Below are 12973 nucleotides of genomic sequence, written 5' to 3'. Positions count from 1 at the left end.
GGTTCCCCTTCTGTTTGTGAGTATGCTGGGCGGACAGTCTCCATGAAGGCCCTTTGTGTTTGAAATTCACTCATTTAGTAGCATCCTTCAGTCTGTGTAGACTATGGATCGCGCCCTTCGTAGTTCCATTTGGGATCATCATTTGCAGCGTCGACTGTGACTGTGAAGGCCCACACGAGAGTGACAGTCCTTGCTGCATCTGTTGCATGTGTAATGGGTGTCTGGCAGGTCCTTACTGTGCTTTCTGTGCGCTCGCTTCTCCTCTGCCATCTGTCTGATCCTCATCTCACCCTTCTGAAGGCCCTTGTGTAGTTCCTGCCTCCATCTGCTGCGATCGTCTGCTAGCTCCTCCCAGCTGTCCGGCTCGATGTCTACTTCCCTGAGGTCTCTCTTGCAAACATCTTTGTAGCGCAACTGGGGGCGTCCGGGAGGTCTTTTGCCAGAGGCTAGCTCACCACACAGGATGTCTTTTGGGATCCTTCCATCATTCATCCTGTGGATGTGGCCAAGCCAGCGGAGCCGACGCTGCCTGAGGAGAGTGTGCATGGTTGGGATTCCAGCTTGCTCAAGGACGGGGGTGCTGGGCACTCTGTCCTTCCACGATATTCCAAGGATGCGCCTGAGGCAGCGCAAGTGGAAGACATTCAGCCTGTTTTCCTGGCGGGCGTACAGGGCCCAAGACTCGCTGCCGTAAAGGAGGGTGCTGAGGATGCAGGCTCTGTAGATTTGCATTTGGTGTGGGTGTACAGCTTGATGTTATTCTACACTCTCTCACTGAGTCTGGACAGAGTTGTGGCTGCTTTTCTGATCCTCCTATTTAGCTCAGACTCCAATGACAGGGTGTCAGTGATGGTGGACCCGAGGTAAATGAACTCGTGGACGACCTCTAATATATCGTTGTCAATGCTGATTGATGGAGGTTCAGCAACGTCCTGAGCAAGTACGTTTGTCTTCTTTAGGCTGATGGTAAGCCCAAAGTCCTTGCACGCTTTGGAGAACTGATCCAGCAGTTTTTGAAGCTGAGCTTATGTGTGTGACACTACAGCAGCGTCATCTGCAAACAGTATATCTCTGATGAGGACTTCCCACACCTTAGATTTAGCTTTCAGCCTTGCAAGATTAAACAGTTTCCCATCAGATCTTGTGTGCAAAAAGATGCCCTCTGTTGAAGATCTAAAGGCATGCTTCAGGAGGAGCACGAAGAAGATCCCGAACAATGTTGGAGCAAGGAAGCATCCTTGTTTGACGCCGCTCCTGATGCTGAAAACACCCGATAATGTGCCCTCATATTGGATGGTTCCTCTCATGTCTTCGTGGAAAGACTGGATCATCTTGAGTAACCATGGTGGACAGCCTATCTTGTGGAGCAGTTTGAACAGTCCATCCCTGCTGACGAAATCAAAGGCCTTGGTCAGGTTGATGAAGGCAATATAGAGTGGCTTCCTCTGCTCCCTGCACTTCTCCTACAGCTGCCTCAGAGAGAAGACCGTGTCAGTGGTAGATCTCTCTGCGCGGAATCCGCACTTCGGTTCAGGATACACCCTCTCAGCAATCTTCTGCAGTCTGCCGAGGATGACGCAAGCAAACAGTTTACCAGTGATGCTTAGGAGGGAGATTCCACAGTAATTGTTGCAGTCGCTTCTGTCTCCTTTGTTCTTATACAAGGTTACGATGTTAGCATCGTGCATATCCTGTGGAACCTCTGCCTCTTTCCACCACAGGCACAGTAGCTCATGCAGGGGTTCCAGGAGTGTGTCCGCGGCACACTTAATTACCTCTGGTGGTACCATCCTGGCCTGGGGCCTTTCCTACTGCAATGCTGTCGACGGCTCTCTTCAGTTCATCCACAGTTGGTTCCTGGTCCAGTTCATCCATTACTGGTAGGAGCTCGACGGCATCAAGGGCTGCGTCAACCACAATGTTCTCACGTGAGTACAGCTCAGAGTAGTGCTCAACCCAGCGCTCCATCTCTTTGGCTTTGTCAGCAATGACTTCACCAGGTTTGGATTTCAGACGTGCCATCTTGTTCTGGGTGGGTCCTAATGCTTTCTTGATGCTCTTGTACATTCCCCTGAGATTACCAGTAGTTGTTGGCCCAGTGCCTGGCCATCTGCTGTACTGTTTTTTTGGCTGCTCTGAGCGCTTGCAGGGTGTTCAGGCTCAGTGAGCGTTTGTACTCCAGGAGCGCAGCGCGCTTCTTTTCGATGGCTGGAATCATCTCATCGGAATTAGCGTTGAACCAGTCATTTGTGTTTCTAGCTCTTCTTCGAAACACCAACAAGGCCATGTTGTAAATTGTATCCCTCAGATGCTGCCATCTGGATGTTACATCGGCACCCCCAGGGCTGCTGCGCAGATTCTCCTTGAGGGTCTCTCTGAACTTTTCGGCTCTCTCTGAGTTTGCTGTCGTTCTGGCATCAATGTGGGGCCTTCCAGTTGGTTTAGAGTGGTACAGCTTCTTGGGAATGACCTTGAGTTTGGAGCAAACTAGCGAGTGATCTGTATCGCAGTTGGCACTATGATAGCTGCGTGTCAGAAGGACGTTTTTGAGGTTATCACGTCTAGCAATGGGCACATCTAGTTGACGCCAGTGTTTCGAGTGTGGGTGTCTCCATGACAGTCTGTGCTGTGACTTTGTTTGGAAAAATGTGTTTGTGATGCACAGATTGTGGTATGTGCAAAATTTGAGAAGACGCTGTCTGTTTTCATTCATTTTTCCCACACCGAAGTGGCCTAAGCAGGAAGACCATGAGTCACAATCGGCTTCAACTCTTGCATTGAAGTCACCCAAAATGTACAGTTGTTCGTGAGCAGGTATTTGTGCTGTGGCAGCACTAAGCACGTCATAGAACTTGTCTTTTACTTCTGGTGCAGCGTACAGGGTCGGAGCGTAAGTGCTGATCAGGTGGACAGGACCGGCACAAGTTTGAAGAATGACCTGAGGAGTCTTTCTGATCTTCCCATGACCAATTCCACCATTTGTAGAAAGGTGTTTCTGATGGCGAAGCCAACACCATGCTCCCTGGGTTCTTCTTGGGCTTTACCCTGCCAGAAAAAGGTGTAGTCCTTTTCCTTTAGAGATCCCGAATCTGCGAGTCGCGTCTCTTGCAGAGCAGCAATGTCAACTTGGAGCCTCTTCAGTTCCTCATTGATGACAGCAGTCTTTCGGGTGTCGCTGATGTCCTGAAGATCTTCAGTCGAACCAGTCAGCACATTCCAGCAAGCAAGCTTAAAACTCTGATGGTTTCCTTTTCTTGTTGATTTTCTTATTGGTTTGCCTGGTGCTCAAATTTCAGTCACTTGTCAGGTTTGGGAACCTTAAGCCTCACGCACCCAGTGAGGCAGGTGAACTGTGGTGGGACAGTACTCTACTGGCTGGGGGCTGCCCAGCTTGAGGCGGGCGGTGACTGTCCAGTGAGATGCGATGATCTCTCCCACCATCGAAGGCAACCCCTGGTGCTCGTTCTCTACGCCAATTGAGCAAGAGCTTATAACCGGTATCTGTTACCTCCCGTGTTGGTTTAATGCTGTTAGCGATGCTGGAGTACCTCTCCAGGCGTGAGCCTGGGCAATTTTTTGGGACCCTGGGCTGCCCAGACACCAGTGTCCCCCTCTCGGCTTCACTGATGTAGTCCAAAGGAGAGGATAACCTCCACGTCTGGTACCAGCTCAGCTGCAGGAGTTGCTGGGTCAATGCCAGAAGTTGGCACAGAACCGCCTTAGGCCTCCCCTCTAGATTTTCTGTCGGGGTTTACTCCCTTAGCCTTGCTCCTTCCCAGGATAACCCACAAGGCAGTGGGGCAAATCCTCAATCCACAATGACCTGAACTGGTTGGCCTTCATGGCACACTGCAAAGGCCATCTGTTTGCGTGAGGGTTTTGGTTTGGGGAGGGGATGGGGATAGCTTGCTATGTTCAGAGCGTGTCTTCTCTAGAACAGTGGTTCTCAAAGTTTTCACCCTGCTGCCCAATCTGCTCAATGCAAACCTTTCCATGGACCACTAGCCAACCACCCATCATGACAGGGCGCCTTTGTTTATCTCTAAATATCTGAAATACTAAATTAATCATATTAGTCTACAGCTACTCCTACTTGAACCCTTGTACTCTGGGTGGAGAATTGGTCATCTACAAGTCTCCTCCGCTTCACTCCGTCTCGGGACAAAACTTCTAGCTGGCTCCAGGAGTACCCCAGTTGTTGTCCTTCAATCTCAGTAGATCGCCACGTTGTCTGAGGTCTTCCTCTTTTGCGTTTTCCCTGTGGGTTCCATGTGAGAGCTTGACGGACTGTGCTGGCCGATTGGTTTTCTAAGAATGTGGTCTAGCCATCCCCTCTTTCTTCTCTTGATTTGAACGTCAAGTGGTTCACACAGCTGTAACATGGTGGGGGGCGTGCAGGGATGGCGATCTCTGGAAGGGTTCCCTGGTGTGGCTGGGGCCAGGGGCCCAAGGTCTGAGCCTGCAACCTACCTGCAAGATGGTCGTGGACCACAAGTGGTCCACGGACCACTTTGAGAACCACTGCTCTACAGGAACAGGGAGGTAGGTGTATTAGTCTGTAATCTAACAAAACAAAACAGCAGTCGTGTAGCACTTTAAAAGACAACAAAATGATTTATTCAGTGATGAGCTTTCATGGGACGAACTCCAAAAGAAGTGCCTCATGGGGTAGGGCTGCCCTGTAATGCCCCCTGCTGGCTGAAAGTGGCATTTCCTGCCTCAGTTTCCTTCCCCAGGGCTGGTATCCTCAGCCTTCCAGACACCGGTCTGTGCTGGCGATGCGGCTTAGACCTCCAGACAAGTCACTAACACACACAGCCTGTTCCCAGGCAGCAAAAGTTTGAACTATCATGGTCCAAACAAACCCAAAGGTTCTCCTACCCTTGAGGGATTCTCTTCTGCCCACCGGCTGGGCCCTGTTCCCAGCTCGTTTCTGGGCGGCCTCTTGGTAGTGTCCCTGGCTATGGGGTCAGACACTCAGCCCGAGGCTGGGGCTCCCAGAGCGTCAGTCTGCCCCCCCCGCTTGCAAGCCCTGACTCAGGGCCTTCCACTGCAGGCAATCAGCCTGCTAGCTTGCTGTGGTTCCAACGCCGAGCGAGGGCACTCAGCCCTGCTGTAAGCCCCGGTTGTCCCTGGACCTGTCGTGGTCCTGTCCTCCCTGGCTGGGAAGCAGCTAATTAATAACAGTCCCGGTGTGTTTGGCCTCATCCCACTTTAAAGGGGCCAGACGCCTTGTGACCAGCAGGTTTGCGGCCAGCGGTGCTGTCCTTAAGCGTACGCCCCCGAGCGGCACACCACTGGTGCTTCAAATTTAGTAGCGCCCTGTGCTGCCTCTGCCTGGGGCCATCACCAGGCTATGGGCAGCACCACCCCCAGCAGCTCCAGACCCCGGGCTCCTGCCCCTGCATTGCCTCCCAGCCCCATCACACCCAATCCTCCAGCTTAGTTTGCCCCCATCACCCAGACCCTGGTCTCCCTGTCCCGCTCCTCCATCCCTCCCCCCGTCTGCCTGCTCCCCCACAGCATCCCTTCCCTCCTCCAGCCGACTCCTCCTCTCACAGCCCTGCTCCAGGGACTGTTCCACCACAGGGACCGGAGGGCACGGATACTCAGTTGCACAGGGCACTAAAAACACGCCGGGTTACAATTTACGGCTGCGAGGCGGCTCGTGTTTGTTTAATGACCTGGGGGCGTTTAGAGCCTGGGGACAGGTTCCCTGTCCCCCCAGGCCCTCGTCGGGATGTCAGAAATAAACGTACGCTTCGAAGCGCAACACCACAGGCCAAACCATTTGTGTGAAGTACATGCACGGTGAGCAAAGGGGGAGACTCCGGAGGGATGCCCCCTCTGGCGTTTTAATGGCTGCACGTGGTTAGTATCGCACTGCGCACTTCACCGTGCTCTGGGAAGAGCCCAAGGGCTCCTCTGCGTGGTGGGAGAATGGGGGGGACGATTTCTACACCTCACGAATGTCTTGCACTTTAGCTGGTACGTGGAGATTGTGCTGGCGTGCTTAGGCTTGTTTACATGGCAGGGCGACGGGCTCTCCAAGGAGTGACTGCTAAAGCACACTAGCATGAGGCATATTAACCGGTCCGTGTTGACCCTGTTGGTGTACTTTAATGTAGTGCTGCTTGAAACAGCCTGACAAAAACAACCCACCAGTGGGCTCTGCTTGACCCAATTGACGTAGGACACCTCGGTGTGCTTTTAGAAATGACTCCCCAAGACAGCCCATTATCTCACCCTGTAAACAAGCCCCCCACGTGGGTAAAGGGCTTTTAAAGCCTCAGCCAGAGCTGAGATAGTGAGATCAACACTGTCCACACTGATTACTTGTGCTTCAGTAGCACCCAGAGGCCATAGTTAGGATGAGGAACCCATTGTATTATGTAGTGCACAAATGTCAGAGTCAGTTCTAGGCGTTAAAGAACTTACACTCTCTCTCAAGACAAGGCGCCATAAGCGATGGCGGAAGTTAGTAGAGATGTGGTATGGGGGGGATTAGCAGTGTGCACCAGGAGATGGTTTCAAGGCAGTTTTCTTTTTAATGAATATTGAGACACAAGTAAGCAAAACGAAACAGAAAATCAGGAATTCCTGCGTACTGTCTCCCTAGCTATCTATTGGATGCCAAGCACCCATCAGCATCACAGAAGCAGGTCTTGAGGGGGAAGTGGAAGGGTAGAGGAAGGCTCTCAAATCTATTTTGAGGACAGAATTTGGCAACAACCTATTAGGGATGTGAATTTAAATTAATATCCCAAGTCGTCTTAGGAAAAAGACATTCTGCAGTGGCCGAGATCTTTGTCTCTCTCAATAGTTACATTTTGAACTTTTTAATTTCAGGTTGATGAAGAAGGAAATAAAGAAGAGGAACTGCTGGACCCTGTAATTTCCATCAGTAGCTCTACCTGCAACCCTGCTGATAAACCCTGCGGTACAAGGCTAGGATCTGAAGAACTTTCCACTGAGGTCTCAGAGGAACCATCTGCAGCCCTTGATTTAAGTAATGTTTCACAGAGCGGCTCTGCATTTTCACAGACAGAATTTCCGAAGGAGCAGGAAAATGGACAGCCAGCGGTTATTGATGAAGACGCTGTTCTTTCTGAGGAAAAAGAGGCCCTGGACAATATCACTCTGTCTGTAGAGGATAAAGATAATTGCCATGGCAATGGTAATGAATCGCTACATCTCTGTGGAGCGATACCATTGGACGAGGCTCCACAGAGCACAAAACATGGTAGCCAGTGTGGAGAAGTGAGTGACCCATATGATCCATTGGAAGATCAGGGAGAAGAGGAGGAGGAGGAGGAGGAGGAAGATTTGGACTATGAAAGTATACATGTAGAACCAATCGATTTAGCGCTTTCTGAAAGTAACGATGCTGATCTGGAACATGAAGATGTGGATGAGGCTCCGATCAGTTTGGTGCTGCCTGAGGAAATTGGCAAACCTGAAGAGAGCAAAGCAACCAGCCCGTGTGACTCAGAGGAGCCCTTTGATAGCGTATTAACTCTAAAACTATCGCCTGGTGCAAGTCCTGTCGGCGAAGTACCTTCTGACGAAATCACACCATCTGCAGGTGCACTTCCAGAGAACCAGGAGGTCGCTGTCAAGCCCGCTGAAGAAACTCATGATGCAGATTTGGAACAAGAAGTTGTGGAGCAGGATCAGATGAGTTCGGCATTTCCTAAGGAAACTTGCGTACCTGAAGAAAGCAAAGCAAGAAGTCTGCTTGGCTTGGAGTCACCCTCTGATAGCGTATTAACTTTAAGGTTATCACCAGGTGCCAGTCCTGTCCATGAAGTACCTTCTGATGAAATCACGCAGACTCGAGATGCCCTTCCAGACAGCCAGGAGGTCACTGTCCAACCAACTGAAGAAATTCATGATGCAAATCTGGAACAAGAAGATATGGACCAGGATCAAATTAGTTTAGTATTTCCAAAGGAGCCATGTGTACCCGAAGAAAGCAAAGCAAGCAGTCTAGTTGGCTTGGAGTCACCCTCTGATAGCCTCTTAACTGTAACATCACCGGCTGCCAGTCCTCTCTCTGAAGTACCTTCTGATGAAGTCACACCGTCTGCAAATGCACTTCCAGAGAACCCGGAGGTCGCTGTCAAACCCGATCAAGAAACTCATGATGCAGATTTGGAACAAGAAGTTGTGGAGCAGGATCAGATGAGTTCGGCATTTCCTAAGGAAACTTGCGTACCTGAAGAAAGCAAAGCAAGCAGTCTGCTTGGCTTGGAGTCACCCTCTGATAGCGTATTAACTTTAAAGTTATCACCTAGTGCCAGTCCTGCCCCTAAGGTACCTTCTGATGAAATCACACGGACTCCCGATGCCCTTCCAGACAGCCAAGAGGTCGCTGTCCAACCAACTGAAGAAATTAAGTCACCTGCACAAGGTGATTCCCTAGAGGACAGCTGCATTTCTCAGGAAGACAGAGGAACTGGTTCTGCTGTTTACATTTCCCTGAGTATTAAAGAATCAAATCAAGCACAAAGCAATACAGCAACTCAAGGAGAGCATAGGAGCTCTTCTGCTGACACCACAGAGCTGCTGAACAAAGCCTCAGGAGCAAGTGAAAGCCCAAGCCTGGTCTTAGAAGATATTAACTTGGAAGCTGACTGTGTGGCTGAGGAAAGCTGTGACAAATTTAAAAATACCAGCGTCTGTTCTGTTTCTAAACAGTCACCAGGTAATGAGGAATTAAACCAAGTAACTATGGTTGTTACACATGGAGAAGATGAAACCTCTCTTTGCAACTTGATAAAATCAGCTTGTACCTTGTCAGCGGATAATGAAAACTCTTTGGCTGAAGAACATTTGACCTTGAAACAGATTAACTGTGTAAATCGTCCATGTATGCATGGTCCTGTTCTGAGTGAGGAAGAGACAAGTCCTGGTGACAAGCTCACTCGTACTGACCCAGATTTGGTGATTGCTACGCCTGTTCGGCGGTGTAGCAGCCTGATCAGCAGAGAGACCGACCTGCACAAAAGTATATTGCAGCCAAGCGAGCATGATGACCCAGTGCTTTGCAGAAGTACAAATTCCAACCACACTGATCCACTAGATGTTATGAAGATATGCTCCATCTCTGAGAGTCAAATAGCCTTGTCTACTGGGGATGGCGCCTCAAGATCACATTACGCTGAACAACCAAAGACAGATACATTTCTAGACCACGAAATCCCCGCAGTCAACACAGCAGATTTGTTAGAGATTGAAGAAGAGATGTCTCCAGCAGACGAGCCCACTTGTAGTACCCCAGAGCTCTTGACAGGTGCTGCTCATCCACCTCGTCACAGCCCCATTAGCAAAGAGACTGATGTGCACAACAGCTCTTTAAAGCAAAGTGAGAAGGATCCATTTTTTTCTGGCAGTATGGATTCTGAGCACATGGATCGAACCAATGCGCTGGAGATGGCACCTGCTGCAGTGGAAGGCTTCTCAGGTTCTTGTGACACAGAACAGGCAATAAAAGACCCGTTTTTACAACGTGAAGTCCCTGTCGGTAAAGTAGCAGACTTACAGAAGATGGATGACCAAGATGATGCCCAAAAAGAACCCACATTATGTGAGGCATTTGACCTAGGAAGCACAAGCCCTGCTGCGTCTAACCCTGAGGAGCAGGTGGAACCATTCATGCACGTATGCAGCCAGAGCTCTGTTTGTGAGATAACAGACCTGCAGAAAGATTGCATGACCGAGGACTCTGATATGTTGGCTGATTTACATCAAACCAACTCATATGGCACAAGGGAAGAAATTCCCGTTTCCTCTGTACCTGTGCCCCCAACATCATGTGGACACGCAGACTCTAGGGAGACTCTAGATCTTAGCGATACTGACTGTATTCTGGAGGAATTGTTGGCCAGCCCAGGTACAGAGTGTCTGGCCAAAGATAGAGGGGCACATTTGACCTTGGAAAATGTATCATACAAGTCTTTTTCTGGAGACTCTGACCAGGAGTACTTCGAAGGCTCTACACATCCCACAGCTAAATTTAGGGGATCTCGCAGCAGAAGAGCCATTGATGCTACCCATGCAAATACTGTTACAAAGACTAATTACGATTGCTCGTGTCTAAGCTCAGTGTATGCAGATTTTCAGAATGATGACTGGGGACCCTTGGAAGCAGACAACAGATTTTCAGGTGCCGAGTCCGGCTGGCCCCTGGACAGATATGTGCCACCTTTTGTGAATATTAGAGACGATCAGGGCACCACACGGGATTATAGAAACTTTACGGTTACCAAAAAGCACAAAGAGAAAACTAGAACTTTGCAATCTGCAAAGAGACGTGACTGTTCCACAGAACGATCTGACTTAATAAGCTCGTTGACGAGGAACTGGAAGGTGATTGACGACCTTACCCAGAACACTTTAGATATGGAATGTCTGCGGTTCAGTTATAAGCTAAAGCAAATACTGAAGAGCCAGAAATCACAACTTTCTACCTCCAATATCAGTATCTTTCCAAGGGAGTTTTCTCCCCAGCTAATGGCAGAGACTTTGCCCCGGAGAGAGACTCCTGAAGCCTCTGGTCTATATGTACCACCTAGGAGCAGGAGCCCCCTTCTGATAACAGTTGTGCCTTCAGGTACGAGGCAGCGTAGTTCTCTTTGGCACTCGCGAAACACAAGCCATGCAGATTTCGCCAAACCTCCTCTCTACGTCCCATGGCAGGATACGTTTAGCAACGAAAGAAGAGCAGCAAAAATCAAAAGCCAGGGCCGCAATTTTGCTCATCCTTTACATCTGAGCAAGTTAAAATACGACGATAAGCTAAAAGAATCCCGGGGGGATATTTCAGTCATTCTGAGTGAATACGCTGAGTTCAATCGGGTGATGCTGAACAGTATACATGCGGGTAGCCAAGGAAGAAGTCAGAGCCCTACCTCAGGAGAGTCTACGGGCAGAAGGAGCAAAGGCTGCCCATATTTCCCCAAAAGGCCAGCCTCCTACGAGACCATGATCAGTGACTTGTGCAGCACACTATGCTACAGGCTGCAAAGTGTGGCAAAGGAGGCGTGCAGCAATTCTTTCTTGTTCTACCTGGTTGAGACGGAGGACGATCCTTTCTTTGCAAGGATGAAGGTAACGTGGCAGTTTCTGAGTGGTCTTAGTCCATCTAAAATTGTGAGTGAACTTAGGCTATGTGTAAACGCCGCAGCTATTTCAGGATTCCTCAGTGACCCAAAATAGCTACTCTGTGTCTTTGCCACGCACCTGTTACTTCGAAATCTTGTTTGAAATTACGGTAACACTATTTTGGCATCCCTGTAGTCCTCGTTGCAGGAGTAGCACTGGATGCTTTGAAATAGCACCTGTTTTGACATTTAAATGCCGAAATAGTCCATTTTGAAATAAGAGACACGATTTCTGCTATGCAAGTTGCGTATCTTGTTTCGAGCGTACTTCGAAATAAACTATTTGCACTACGCCAATTGCGTATCTTGTTTCAAATGTATTTCGAAATAGACTATCTGCGTAGTGCAAGTTGCATATTTAATTTCAAGCGTATTTCAAAATAGACTATTTGCGTCACGCAAATTGCATATCTTATTTCGAGTTTAGAATGCCGTGTAGATACAGCCTTAGTGCTGCTTATAATATTGGACTGGCAGCACTGGTTTGAGTCAGGCATGGCTCCAGAAGTCTCTATAGTGTGCGTACAGAGGAAGGTTATTTCGGACTAACGGCCACTATTCCAAAATAACTTTGCGAGCATCTACACCGCAAAACCACTATTTTGAAATCATCTCAAAAATTTCAGTGCCCTTTTGAACGCAGACTGTGATGTAGATGCAGGCAAAATGTGGAGCAAAATAGGCTTGGCTATTTTGAAATAGGTTAGCTGCACTGATTGGTCAGTGGGGTACCCTGGGTGGGGCTAGTTCAAAATAAGGGTGCTCCACCCCCACTCAGGGTACCCCTCTGGCCAATCAGTGCAGCAGAGCCATTTTGAAATAGCCGAGCTTATTTCCCTACACATTTTGGCTGTGTTTACACCACAGTCCACTTTCAAAGGGGGAGTGCAAATGAGGCAAATTAGAAATGCAAATAAAACATCAATTTACATATTGTGCACTTCATTTGGATAATCACATTTTCAAAAGAGAGTGCAGATGGGGTTCGTTTGAAATAAAACCCCCTTTTCCAAAGCACCCTTCTTCTTGAAAAAAAATTAGGAAGAAGGGTGCTTTCCAAGACAGGGTTTTATTTTGAATGAACCCTGTCTAAACTGGACACAATACTCCAGATGTGGCCTTACCAGTGCCAGATAGAGGGGAACAACAACCTCTCTAGATCTGCTCAAAATTCTCCTCCTACTGCAGCCCAATATGCCGTTAGCCTTCTTGGCTACAAGGGCACACTGTTTACTCATATCCAGCCTTTCATCCACCATAACCCCTAGGTCCCTTTCTGCTGTACTGCTGCTGAGCCAGTCGGTCCCCAGCCTGTAACAATGCTTGGGATTCTTCCGCCCCAGGTGCAGGATTCTACGCTTCTCCTTGTTGAACCGCATCAGATTTCTTTTGGCCCAATCCTCCAATTTATCCAGGTCACTCTGGATCCTATCTCTACCCTCCAGTGTATTTACCTCTCCCCCTAGCTTAGTGTCATCCGCAAACTTGCTGAGGGTGCAGTCCACTCCCTCATCTAGGTCATTAATAAAGATGTTGAACAACACCAGCCCCAGAACCAAGCCCTAGGGCACTCGACTTGAAACCAGCTGCCATCCAGATACTGAGCCATTGACCACTACTCGGTGGGCCCTACTGTCAAGCCAGCTTTCTATCCATCTTATCGTTCATGGATCCAATCCATATGTCCTTAACTTATGGGCAAGAATGTTGTGGGAAACTGTATCAAAAGCTTTACTGAAGCCAAGGTATATCACATCCACTGACTTCTCCATGTCTACAGTGTCCATGTCATGGTTCTGCCCAGATTG

The 12973-nt window shown here is 49.0% G+C and overlaps 1 protein-coding gene across 2 annotated transcripts in view; it reads left to right on the top strand.

Moving 5' to 3' along the window:
• TASOR2 (transcription activation suppressor family member 2) overlaps nt 1-12973 on the top strand; it is a 92106-nt gene that overhangs the window by 61263 nt on the left and 17870 nt on the right. For both annotated transcript variants that reach the window (XM_074976148.1, XM_074976138.1), the window contains exon 18: nt 6850-11112. In XM_074976148.1, the coding sequence (XP_074832249.1) occupies nt 6850-11112 (4263 nt within the window). The remainder of the gene's footprint in view (nt 1-6849; nt 11113-12973) is intronic.

Source organism: Carettochelys insculpta, chromosome 1 (genome assembly GCF_033958435.1).
Source record: "Carettochelys insculpta isolate YL-2023 chromosome 1, ASM3395843v1, whole genome shotgun sequence".
Classification (NCBI taxonomy): Eukaryota; Metazoa; Chordata; order Testudines; family Carettochelyidae; genus Carettochelys; species Carettochelys insculpta.
This window is presented reverse-complemented; position numbering and strand designations above follow the sequence as displayed.